Source organism: Balaenoptera borealis (assembly GCF_965194805.1).
Source record: "Balaenoptera borealis genome assembly, chromosome: 2".
Taxonomy (NCBI): domain Eukaryota; kingdom Metazoa; phylum Chordata; class Mammalia; order Artiodactyla; family Balaenopteridae; genus Balaenoptera; species Balaenoptera borealis.
Window position 1 is genome coordinate 129,455,221 of NC_138867.1, and position 12,832 is coordinate 129,468,052.

At 47.9% G+C, this 12,832-nt stretch overlaps 2 protein-coding genes across 16 annotated transcripts in view; one reads left to right on the plus strand and one right to left on the minus strand.

Moving 5' to 3' along the window:
- Nucleotides 1–12,832, plus strand: part of SLC36A1 (solute carrier family 36 member 1) — a 165,763-nt gene that overhangs the window by 80,232 nt on the left and 72,699 nt on the right. The window contains exons 11-12 of one of the 9 annotated variants that reach the window (XR_014241164.1): nucleotides 7,916–7,992; nucleotides 9,441–9,560. The exons of 6 other annotated variants lie outside the window; for them this stretch is intronic. Coding sequence is in view for 2 of the 3 variants with exons in the window: in XM_082379111.1 (XP_082235237.1) it covers nucleotides 7,916–7,977 (62 nt within the window). In the remaining variant the exon portion in view is untranslated. Of the gene's footprint in view, nucleotides 1–7,915; nucleotides 7,993–9,440; nucleotides 10,237–12,832 lie in introns of those variants that run through there. 2 more of the 9 variants (XM_082379111.1, XM_082379112.1) reach the window with 2 other exon arrangements.
- Nucleotides 1–12,832, minus strand: part of FAT2 (FAT atypical cadherin 2) — an 82,300-nt gene that overhangs the window by 13,174 nt on the left and 56,294 nt on the right. For 5 of the 7 annotated variants that reach the window (XM_082379044.1, XM_082379042.1, XM_082379043.1 and 2 more), the window contains 6 exons: nucleotides 12,089–12,303; nucleotides 11,002–11,139; nucleotides 10,249–10,392; nucleotides 8,418–8,615; nucleotides 3,766–4,576; nucleotides 665–810 (listed from right to left, as the gene is read on the minus strand). In XM_082379044.1, coding sequence (XP_082235170.1) covers nucleotides 665–810; nucleotides 3,766–4,576; nucleotides 8,418–8,615; nucleotides 10,249–10,392; nucleotides 11,002–11,139; nucleotides 12,089–12,303 — 1,652 coding nt within the window. The remainder of the gene's footprint in view (nucleotides 1–664; nucleotides 811–3,765; nucleotides 4,577–8,417; nucleotides 8,616–10,248; nucleotides 10,393–11,001; nucleotides 11,140–12,088; nucleotides 12,304–12,832) is intronic. The other 2 variants (XM_082379048.1, XM_082379046.1) reach the window with 2 other exon arrangements.

The following is a 12,832-nucleotide window of genomic DNA, read 5'->3' on the forward strand; positions in this document are numbered from 1 at the left end:
TTGTCAGTCTCCCACCATAGGATGAAAGCTCTAAGAGGGGTTTTTGTCTTTTTCACTGATGAGACCCAAGCACCTGGAAGAGTGCCTGTTGCATAGTAGATGCTCCATAAATATTTGTTGAATGGATTAAATTCTAACTAACTGCCAAAGTCTGCTTTCTCTTTGTCAAAATGGGAGATGGACACTTGTGATAGAGATGTTAAAATCAGGCAGGTACTCTGAGACTTTCTACAAGACGTAATCAGAAGGACTAAAAGACCCTTGAAAGGAAATTCATTTTCCTCCATGTGGATTCCACGTACCTTAATGTACCCCAGGCTTCCACCCATCTTGGGAAACACTGGTCTGTTACTCAGCAAAAATGATAAAAGCATCAACCAGGTCTAGGTGGCCTTACCCATCTCTCTTTCTATCTTCAGAGGCTCTCTGTCATCCCACAGAACAGCCTGACCTCTGTTGTACTTGGACATGTATTGCCAGGTGGGGAGGCTTTGGCCGTCATGGCTGGAAAGTCTCGTGTTCTAACTAAGAGTCACACCCAGTACCCCTGAAAACCACGCAGGGGTTTCTTTGCAGAAGTGAGCCTTCTTGGCCACCCCTATGCCGCCCCATCTCCCCAGCCTGGCACGCCCACAGGAAATCTCTCAGGCTGGCAGTGCCTTACCTTCAGGGAGAGACACACTGTCTTATTGCTGAACAGGAGAATGGCCTGTGACTGGAGTGTTTTCAGGCGGAAACGGATGTGCCAGTTCTGAGCCTCTGGGAGAATGTACCGCCCGAAGCTCTGACCGCTGAACCTCGCGCCACTACCTGTGAAAGCAACCAGAGGCACTGTCACCTCCACACAAAGTGGTCCCCACGGAGCCCTGGAACTGACTTTGTCTCATTCAACCCTTGGGTGGCAAGCAAGGTCATTGCTTCCATTTTACAGATGAAATGAGGCTGTGGGGTTACTTGTCCAGGGTCACAGTTAGACAGGGGCCATCACCCTGCACACCTTCCTCTGGCCCCAGGGACCCTCGCCTTGGGTCCTGGCCTGGATCAGAAACTATGAACTCAAACCAATAAGAAAGCAAGAATCAAGCCAGAAAGGTCATCAGTCAAGTGTGCAGAAGTCAAAACTTCTATCCTCCATATTTTCCATGTGATTTCTGACATCACTTGGGGAAGAAGGAGGTCAAGTTGGAGAGGATTTTGCATATATGTGTGATTTCAGGGACACCACGAGGGCTTTTTGCCTCAAGACATCTTCTTCATCATCAGGAGTGTAATCATTTGGGTAAGCACTTCCCACACAAAATGCTACTGAGAAGTTGAGAGACTTCTGTGGTAAAGGAAGAAGGTAGTGATAAATTGTGTGACCAGAACTTCCATATGCTCCATCCTCCATAGCAATTGCTAATGCAGAATTGCACAGTGAGGAGTCTGAGACTTCACCTAAACTTGAGTTGTTCAAGCTTATTTGACCACAGGACCCTCTAGTGTGGACTACGTACCCTTAGCCCTTGGAAATAGCATTCTGTGGAAACTCCGTTGGGACATGCTGTGTTATATTAAGCCATGCCCACCCCAGATTTTTTTTTTTTTAATCCACCCTCCTCAGAAGTGAGTTTAGTTATTAAATCCCTAAAACCTCAGTGTGAATAAGCTTATCAGTTGTCAGGAGAAAGGGTGAGCAGTACAGGCTCCAGATTCCTAGGGAAGAGGATTGTTGAAGAGAGGGAACACAGGCCAAAAGGAGGAGGAAGAACCAGAAAGTGAGGCCCATGGGATTACAAGATCCTAAGATGCTGTCATACCGTATGTCTAAAACGCTCTGATGCTGGCAATTCCATTCCGGTAGGTCATTGTTGGATGGGATATTGCAGATGATCTAGATCAAGAATCCCCAAACCTGGCTGAGTATCAGCATCAGCTGAAGAGTCTTTTAAAATACAGAAAGCTAGTCTCTACCCTTAGTGAGTAAGATTCTGTAGTTCTGGTGGCACTTGGGTATCTGTATTTTAAAAATCTCCCCATGATGGGTGTAGCAACTGGAAGAGAGCCCAAGGGAGGTTTCTGAGATGCTGATCATGTTCTGGTCCTTGATCTAGGTGATTACCTTGATCTAGGCTGGTTACACCGGTGTATTTGATTTCTGAACACTTGTTGAGCTGTACACTTATGATACATGGACCTTTCTGTATGTCCTGTTTCACTAAAATGTTCAAACAAACAAACAGAAACCAAACTTCTTTCCAAGTGATTCTGGTGTTAGGTGAGCCAGCCTACCTAGTATTTCTCAAAGTGCAGCCCTTGGCCCACCTGCTTCAGAAATGCTTGAGGTGCTGGCTAAAAATGCCAATTCCAGGCGTCACCCAAGACCTTCTAAATAAAAAACTCCGGAGGTGACAGCCAGGAGCAGGTCACTTTATAAACATGCTCCCCAGGTGATTTTGCATAATCTTGAATTTTAGAACCTCTGCTATCTGATGCCAGGGGGTCACGAGAGAACCTTCAGCCATCACAGCTTTCCCTGCAGACCACTCCAGGGTAAGAGACACAAGAAGGGAACACCTGCCGCCCCAGCCCACCCCATACCCCTAGAGTAGCTCACCTAGCCTAAATCCAGAGGTCCCTGGAGAAAGTCCACAAGTCTTCCTAGAATTTCCCTAATGCAATCTGGATGGACCCCTAGGCCAGGCCAGGCAGGGGGCAAGGGGGCGGGGGTGATGTCATTCCCCTTTTGCAAATGCACCTGAGCTGATCCAGGGCATTGGTCCTAATGCCAGGGGCACTGGGGTAAGTCCTGCCAGAACACCAAGTTCCTAAAGAGTTTGGAGAAGAGCTCAGGCTTTAGAGTGGGACACAGGTATTTGAATAACCAGCCCTTCACTGGAGGCTGTACAGTTTCAAGCAAACCAATACAATCCCCATACCTGTTTCAACTGTAGATGGAGCTAATGATCCTGCTTCCTAAGGTTGTGGTGATGAGTTTAGGTAACATACACACAGAGAGTGGCACATAGCAGAGTCCTTATAGCCACAACTCCCACCGTGTGAATGGCAGCCACCACTGATGGGGTGCTTAGTGTGAGACAGCTAGGGGTTAAAATGCTTTCATATCCATGAAGTAATTTACTCCCCAAACCAACTCAAGGAGGCAGATGATACTATCTTCATTATTTCAAAGATGAGGAAAAAGCTCAGAGGGTTTTAGAAATCCACCCAAAGTTACACAGCTCGTAAATGACAGAGCTGGGGTTTGAACCTGAGCTGCTCAGTCTAAACGTTGAGGTTAAAACTATCAGGCTATAGTAATAATAGTAGTAGTGCTAGTAACTCGGGTTAACTGACCACCTTCTATAGGTCAGGCGCTTTTCTAAGCAAGCACTTCATATTTAATTCTCATTTAATCCCTACAACAGTGCAAAGGCACAGAGAGGTTAAATAATTTTCCTAAGGTCACCTGGCTAGCTAGTGGCATAGCTGGGATTTGAACCCAGGCAACTTGATGCCATAGTCTATGCTTTCAGCTGTGATGCTGAACTGCCTCTTGAATTCTTACCATTATTTTCAAAGTTCCAAAAAGTGACCAGAGCTAGGGTGCTATTCCATGACTAGATTTTGTGAGGCCGCACCTGTCTCATGGTGGTCCCTGCTCTTTAACCCTGTTAAAATGTCCCTCTAACTACCCCAGAGAGCCCCCAGCTGGGATCTCCATCCCCGGAGTCAGTTTGGCTGGGCCATCAGCGCTGGTTGTCCTGGGGAAGTCCCATTCCTCACCGTTACAGGAGCAGTTCCTCTCCAGGCGGTGCCGCGGGGTCAGGATGCTGAGCCTGGCTGTGCTGTACGTGGGCCCAACCCTGGGGTCCAGGTGCACGGTCTCTTGGCAGATTTGTCCCTGGCAGGTTGGCCCCTGGCAGGGCACCACAGCCATGGCTGACCTCATCTGAATTCCCACCGAGTGTTCCATCTCCTTGGCTGAGTGAGTGATGATGGATGCCAGCTCCTGGAGCTTGGAGAAGGTCCCCGAATGCCCCTCAAAGACCAGGAGCACGTCCACCCCAGCCTTGGCCTCTGCAGGCTGCAGGCTGGCCAGGTGGATGTTGGCTCGTTTGATGTCCAGCCTGTTGCTGAGGAACCTCTGCAGGTTCCTCCAGTGGTCACTCACCAGCTCCTCTGGGGTGAGCTGGTGGAAGCCCATCCACACGGTCTGCTGCAGAGCCTCCCGCCCCACATGCCACACGTGGACGTGGACCCCGGCAGTGGTGGAGAAGGTCCCATCGCTAACCATGACGTTGAACGTGTAGCGGCCCCGAGGCAGCCCCTGGGCGGCGATGATCTTGCCATCAGACGCGCCCACTGTGAAGCGCCTGCCCAGGCTCTCCTCTCCTGCCAGGCTGTAGGTCAGCGTGTCCTGTGGGTCTCGGTCTGTGGCGTGGATTTTGCCCACCATGCCGCCCTGGAACTCCTCCTCCCCGATGGTGATGAAGATCTCCAGTGGGAGGGCGGAGGGTGGGTAGTGGCTCTGCTCCCTGACGTGGACCCTGACCGACGTGGAAGATGAGAGGGGCGGGGTGCCGCTGTCTGACACCTGTGGGCGAAGCGGGCACCGAATTACCATAGGACCGCGCTGTCGGGGCCTCCCCGGGAGCCACGTCCCTCTGCCCCAGGGCAGGCTCAGCGTGTTGTCGCATTTGAAAGGGAAAATCGTAACTCCAAAAGCGCTGAGGGCTCTGTGGAGGGAGTTACATCCCACATCCCCGGTGTGGGTGGTAAAACTTAACTCCACCTTCCATCTGACACTTCTCTGAGCCCGTCCTAAGCCTCTCCAGCCACACGTGGCCTCCTCCCTCTTGAGCTTCTCTCATTCTGTCTCTTTCCTTAGGAGGGTCATCAAAGGTCTCCTAGTGATTCTAGGGTACACCCTTCATGGCCCCTGTCAGCCTAAGGAGGTTCTCTTACTCCTCTTTACTATGTGACTGGGGTCGGGGTCGGGGTGGGCATGTCTTCTTCAGCTCAGCCAACAAATATTTATTGAGCGCCTTGTATGGGCCAGGCCCTCTGCTATGATCAGGAGAAAAGAGAGGTGTGGAGAAGAGGTGACAGACAGGGAACAGCAAGCGTCAGGCCCTCTAGTGGGAAAGAATGCTCAACACAGCAGGAAGGGACCACAGCTGCTGGAGGAGCGGGCAGGGCCGAGGGCCAGAGGTGAGCAGAGAGGGAAGCCCAGGCCGTTGCTGATGGGCTGAGGAGCACGAGGTTGGATTTAAGTCAGGCCCGAAAAGCCACTGCAGGTTTGAAGCAACGTGACCTCACTTAAGCAAGGAAAGACTGTAAATTAGAAATGCCTTTCCCTTGCACATTTCACCAAGCATCTCTGCAACTTTCTGTCTGGACTTAGCAAGGAGGAAGCTTTCCTTCCTCTCCTCAGTAACGTTATCACTTTCTCAGCTGTCAGCAGGGTCTTCACAGTTTTCCCTACGGTAATATCTTGTTCATGTGGATTCGCTTTGAGTGCGGGAGAAAGGTGCAATATTACACCTGCTGCTGGGAATTGTGCATAACACTGATGAGATATAAATAGCAACAGTAATAATATTACTACTAAGAATAATATATAACTAATATTAACTGAGTACAAACTGTGTGCCAGTCACTTTTGAATGCTTTAAATGCATGATCATAGTTTATCTTTCTTATGAGGTAAGTACCCTGAAGTGTCCTATTTTACAAAAGATATAACTGAGTCTCAAAGAGGTCAAGTGACTTGCCCAAGGTCATACAGCAGGTAAGGCCAGAGCAGAATCTGAACTTCTTCTTGTGTTCATAGCCTGTTTCTTTGCTGGCCTATAGTGCCTCCCAGTGAACGGAAGCAGAAATACAGGACAAATGCAAGAGAGAGTGATGATGCCAATAGTTACTGAGTGATTGTCTGGGCCAGTATACAGAGGTCAGGAAGCTGTTGCCTCCCTAGACAATCACACCCATGCCCTTGGCTTTGAGGACCCTCTACATTAGCCCACACCTGTCCTCTGAGCTGCAGACTTCCATTCCCAGCTGCCTATTGGACACCTCTACTTAGATATTTCATGGACACCTGAAAGGTAACATATGCTAAGCAGAGCCCTCATTTTACCCCATAAACCTGTCCCTCCCCCACCCCAAGTCCTTCCAGTCTCATAAATGGCCCTACCATCCAGACTTTACTGGAGCCAGGAACCTGGGAGTGGTCCTGATTCTTCTCTTTTCTCTCTCTCCTCATATCCAATCCACCACCGACTCCCATTTATTTCCAAGCAAAACCTGTCACAGATATGTCCACTTGTTCATCTTCACCATCACCTCAAGATCTCATCACCACTACCTCCAGCTTAGATGAATTCTCACTGGTCTCCCTCAACTGCTCCTGCCCCCTTCAACTGACTTTCTCTAGAGCTTCAAAAACAAGCCTCCTGAGACACAAGAAGGGTCACTTCTCTGTTTGAAACCCTTCAATCACTTCTCACTGCACTTGGATTAGAACCTAAACGTATTATCAAGGCTTATCATTAGGATGACTCTACTTCCTGGTTAGCCCAGGACAGTCTTGATTTTTACCTTTGTGGATCACTTATCATCAATTAACTATTTTTAGTGCCTCTCTCACTCTCAAGAGCATCTAAATTTGGGCCTCAAATAACACAGTCATCCAAGCTATGAGACCCCCATGATACACCCAACCCATCTCTTCAACTTCATTCCCACCAATGCTCACCATGCACTGACCATGTGGCAACACCTCAGGTCACTGCAAGCTCTTTCCCACCCTGAGACTTGGTCTCATCTAGCTCCTCCTGCCTGTGATGCTCTCCTGCCCACTTTCCACATGACCAGCTCCTCAGATCTCAGCTCAAATGCCCCCTCCTCACAAGGGCAGCTACCCTCTGAAAGTGTCTCTCTTGTGCCTTATGAGCCTCCTGTCACTTTCTTCATCTGTTTATTGCTTATCTCCGTAATTAGAATCAAAAGCCCATGGGGATGGGGTTCATCCCCTTTTTTCCCCTGCTATATTACTAGCAGCTAGCATGCCATATGATAAGTACTCATGTGGCATATGATAAGTACTCATAAATGTTAAGTATATGATAAGTACTTATAAATGTTTGTTGAATGATGAATGGCTGGCTGGCTGCTTGGCTGGCTGAATGGATGACTACATCATCGTGAGCCCAGAGAAGTTCACAGAATAGTAGGATCCACTAGATTTGAGATTTAGGAAAGGGATTTGGGGGAATGAAATGAGGGAGAAATGTTTGATCACCATCTTGGCCACTTTTCCTTGGGCAGTTCTCATACAACCCATAATAATATCACTATAATCCTCTCCATGTATGTATATGTTCTCTCATTTGACCCCTGCACTGAAACCGTGGGTAATCATGGATTAGTGGATCCATGGATTAGTCAAATTCGTTTCACCTGGCTTCACTAAACAAGGTCATTTAAAGGCTTGCATCTGCACATATCCTAAGCAATAAGATGTTTGCCAGAGTTATTTTCCAGGACTTGGAGTCAACCGTGACTAGTTGGAGTTGAGCTGGTTAAGACTGGGTAGGACCGCCGACCCTTTAACTGGGCATGCCCAAGGGTCTGCTTGGCGACCTTGACGTCAGAGGGCAGAAAACCCTCAGATAGTGCTAACTGCCTCCATTTTTGAACGTGCAGAGGCCTGTAGCTTAGTTACACCTGCGGCAGAACTATGATTACTGCACCTTTTTCCAGTCACCTTTCCCCCTGCTCCCCATGCTTCCCACGCCTCAGACTGCCCTGCTCCTTTATTTTTTATTCCATAAACGCCCCAAGCCCCTTGCCTTTTGGAAGGCGGTTCTGAGACTTGTTCTCCTATCTCCTTGCTTGGCTGCCTTGCTAATAAGCCCTCTCTTTACTGCAGACTTCGGCATCTCAGCATTACAGTTTGTGGCGCGGTTGGACAAACTGAACCTGGTTCGATAACACCAATTCTCTGAGGTAGGTCTTTAAAAAGACTTGAGGTTCAGAGAGCTGTCCTGGCCAAACTCAAGGAGTTAGAGCCAGGGTGAGGGAGTTTTTGTTCTGCCTGGGAGCAGGGGAGGAATTAAGAGCTTGGAGTCAGAGCGCTTGGGTTTGAAGCAGCCCAGCTCTACCACTTATTAGTAGCATTACTTTCAGCCAGTAACTTAACCTCTGGGTTCCTCAGTGACCACATTTGGAAACTGGGGGTGATAACTGTACTCACCGTAAAGCATGTTGTGGGGATTTAATGCAGTGATGCCCGTGAAGCACTTAGGCCAGTGCCTGGCACAAAGGAAGGGTTCTGTATATTGTTTTTTCTAATAAGAGAAGCACTGGTGGTGCTTTTGTCTGCACACTTTCTGTCCCCATGGTCACCACCAGTGGCCCAACACAGCTCTCACCTCGATCTGAAGCTGATACCATTCCTGGACTCTCTTGCTCAGGCCTGCAGTGGTCACCAGCCATCCGTCCGGGGTCACTCGGAAGGCAGAGCCATTGTTCCCCTTGGTGATTCGGAATGAGTAGGGGGGACCATTCTCTGGGGAGTCCGGGTCACTCAGGATCAGTTGCAGGACTTTGCTGCCGATGGGGGAGTTTTCCTGAGACCAAGAGAGACAGGAAATCAAAGAGCAAAATGAGTCCCAGTCCTTTCTTTCACATCTTTCTGGGTCCCCTTCGCTGGGATGAGTCCTCAAGCACTCTGGCTGCTCCCAGGTCATGTCTGCATCTTGAGATGTCATTCATTCATTCTGCCCATCTGTGAATTAGTTGTTGACTTTTGAGCTTCCTGAGGGCAGTGCTGGTTTTTAGAAACAAAGCCCATTGGGGCTGGAAGGGTCTTTAGAGTCCCTTTATCCTATAGCGGTGACTTGCCGAAGTCACATAGCTGATGACTCATGTATATAAATTAGTGCCTGGGGTCCATGTGGGAATTTTGTGATTTGTAGGATCCATTGAAAACCTATAAATGGTTTTCTGATTAGAGGACCAATGAGAAAATTCAAAGATGATTAGGAATTAACAGAGAAAAATGGATCCCCTGGATATTGTTCCAGTCATTGTTCTATAACACGGGGATTCAGTATGCTGTAACACAGTGGTTGTTAACTGTCTTTTTTAGCATCATAACCTTATCTACAAACAGTATCTTATGAGCAGAAACTGGTAGTTGCCTATCCAACAGGCATTCTTTCCTTCCTTTCTTACAAAACCTGACTTTTGTTCAGGTGTTGGGTGGCAATATCCTCAGCAAAGATATACCCCTCCTAAGAGGAGATGGACTATGATTGGTTTAAGTCAGTTACAATAATCTGAGTCCCTGTGCCAGTTTTTGGATTTAAGTGTGATCACGTAATCCAATTCTGATCATTGGAGGAGTCTACCAGGCGGGGGTTCTGAAAAGTCTTCTTGTTGGATAAAAACAGATTCTGCAAAAGAAGTCCCCATCTGTTTGCCTTTGAAGATGGTTTAGCAAGGATGTCATGCTGGAGCTGCAGCAGCCATTTTGTTACCATGAGGAAGAAGGTACAGGAATTTTGAAGAAGGTAACCCAAAGTTGTGATATCAGTTTCCTGCTGAAATAACCAATTCTGGAATAGAATTTCCCACTAGCAGACCTTTTGTTATGTGAAATAATAAGGCCTTATTATTTGATAAGCTTTTAGTCAGGTGATCTGTTATTTGCAGCCAAAGCATCCTAACTCATACGCATGATACAAAACAGGTGAAAGTGGGGTGACCCTGGTTGATGCATAGTGGGACACAGAACTCTGTCCTCTTACCTACTTCCTCACCTCCCTCACCCCTTGTGGTCACAATTCCCCACAGAATCTTAAGACTCTCTCCAAATCCCATTCACAAACCATTAGTATGGTGGAAATAGCTTGGGATCTGGAAGATCTTCTAGATTCAAATCCCAAATTTGCCACATTTTGACTGTGGCACATTTCTATACCTCCATTTAAAAAAATCTATAAAATGGGTACTGTCTACTTCCATATGGCTGTGTGAGTCCCCTATGAGATAATGGATGTGGATGTGCCTAGCACAGTGCCTGATAATTTTTAATTGTGTAATCCATAATCCCCTTCAGCAGACCGTGTTGCCATTAGGGATATCAATGCAAGGTCACAGTCACTGTTTGGGTGCACTGGTATCAGTGGTGAGTGCCCTCCACTAGGAGGGATATGAAGGGAAGATGGATTCAGGATGCTTTGGGAAGTTTGAGCATACCTGGATGGAAGTGCTGTAGTTGAGCTGGAAGAATCTTGGTGGGTTGTCATTGACATCAGCCACTTGGATAGCGATGTCTGTGTCCTCATGCAGTGGGGGCTTCCCACTGTCTGTGGCTCGGAGCCTCAGGGAGTAGCTAGAAATCTACAGCAAGATGCCCAGGGGAGAGTTAGCAACAAGACCACTCAGTTCTGCCCCCTGATTCATGACTAATGTTTTTAGAAAAATAAGATGGAGACACTCCCCTATGCCTGCCCCCATTACTCACCCATAGCATTTTAGAGCTCAGGTTCTGGAGTCAGGCAGAAGTAGGTTTGACTTCCAGTTTAACCATTTACTAGCTGTGAGACTTCGGGAAAGTGACTAAACTTATGTGAGGACGGTATCAGGACCTACCTCCTAGGATTACTTTAAGGACCAAATGGCGTAATGTATGTACATCACTTAGCAAAGTTCCTGGCACAGAGCAGGTGCTCAATAAGTGATAACTTGTTGTAATGATCTAATGATCCCCGGTTAATAGTGAGAAGCTGGCCTGAGCTCTTTCAGGAAGGTTAAAGGTTACTCAGCCCCTCTCCTGCTGCTGGCCTCACAGGTCACAGGGGACCCACAGAGAAAAGGAGTGGAAGACCCTGAGGGCAGGTCTGGAGAAGTGTCAGGATGGGGTGTTGAACGCAGTTCACCCTCTGGACCTGCAGCAGGGCTATATTCTGCTCTGATAAGCTCAGATTGGGCCCCTCCCACATGACTCACCTGTTCCCAATCCAGGGCCTTGGCCACCTGTAGCTCCCCTTTCTTGGGGTGGATGGCAAAGTGCCCAAGCTGGTTCCCTCCTATGAGGCTGTAGGTGATGGCACTATTTAGGGGTCCATCTTCGTCAGTCGCTGACACCTGCAATAGAGGTGGGTGACAGTTGTGATTGGAGAGGCAAGAAGGAACAGAAAGGAATCTTGGCCCCTGGGAGTGTAGGGGGCACAGATATGTCCCTGCCCCATAGACTGCCCTTGGGCTGGCAATCCCTGGACCATAGTCGTCCTTGCCAAGGGAATCTCCTCATTTGCATCCTAGTATGGATGTCAGCATGCATGGTTCATTCATTTATCTATCCATTCATTCATTCATTCATTCACTCATTCACTCATAACTGACAGAGTGCTAGGGTCCTGTGCTAGGAGTTGAGGAATGTGCCAAAATGAATAAGCCCTCAGGAAGCTTAATGTCTAATTTTATGGACAAGTCTAATTTGGGGCAAAGTATGATCAACTTTATGGTGATAAATTTCACCTGGGGAAATTAGAAGAGGATTCATGAAGCCTTGAAGGCTTCTGGGAGTGGAGCCAGCATTCCAGGCAAAAGAAACAATATGAGCCCAGAGGTATGAAAGTACAGAGGATGTTTGGGGAAAGGTACCTCTTCCTGTGTGGTTGGAGCATAGGGTGCATGTCAGGGGGTGGAAGGAGATGAGAACCTCGAATGTGGACATACAGAGTTCGGTTTCACTCCATGAAGTGGGGAGCAATTACATGTTTAAATGCAAAGAGGTGTTGTTTGGCATCCCCTCTCTTCCTCCCCTCCCACGCTGACACTCTGTGTCCCTCTGGCCGTCCTCTGGGGCCTCTCCCATGCCCCATTCTTTCAGTACCTGATCTAGATCTTATCAAACGTGGCTCTGAGAAATTTTATCATGAGAGAGTTTGGTTGAGTGGCTACAAGTCAGAGTCAAGTTTGTAGTGTATTAATTGATAAAATAATCCATGTTCATAGCTGACTGGGGGAGGGGGAGATAAGGACCCACGCCAGAGTCCGCGCCCCTCAAAAGTGCAAAATTGCAGATCCTTACCGTGAGCACAACGTCACCCACGATGGCATTCTCTAAGACCCTCGTGCTGTACAGACCCTGGGAGAATCTGGGCCGGTGTTCGTTGACATCAGTGATATTGACCACGATTGTGGTCATGTCACTGAGGGAGGAGGAGCCCTTCCGGCTGCACTCGATGGATAGGAAGTACTTGGGGCTTGTCTCAAAGTCCAGGCTCTTATTGACGTACAGGATCCCTGAGGAAACAAGAGGTGATGGGAGCACTGAGGCAGTCGGGACCACCAAGGCAGAGTACTGAGGGGGTCTTGAGCCAAACCCCAGGAGAAGCAGCTCAACTGGGTTGGGAGAGACAGAGCTCCTGCATCACCTCCTCCATCATCTCACCTCCCTCTTCATTTTCTCTCTCCCATAGCCTCCCCCTTCCCCTCCATCTCCTCTCATTTTCTTTATTACCATTCTCAACAGCAGTGTTTCTCTCATTTATTTCTGTATTACTTCATTGAAATCTCATTTAATTCTATAATATTAACTCTATCTCATGTAGATCTGTAATAACCCTGTAGAACAGGAACAAGTGTGATTTCCATTTTCTAGGTAAGTCAGCTGATGCTCCGAACATCTACGTGACTTGCCCAAGCTCAGTCAGCTGGTAAATGACAGAACTTAGATTATAGAGTTTTATAATACCCAAAGCTGTTTAACAAATTATTAGGGCAGAGATTTATTATTCAGAACACTGGAAAATAAAAGAACAATGATTTTTCC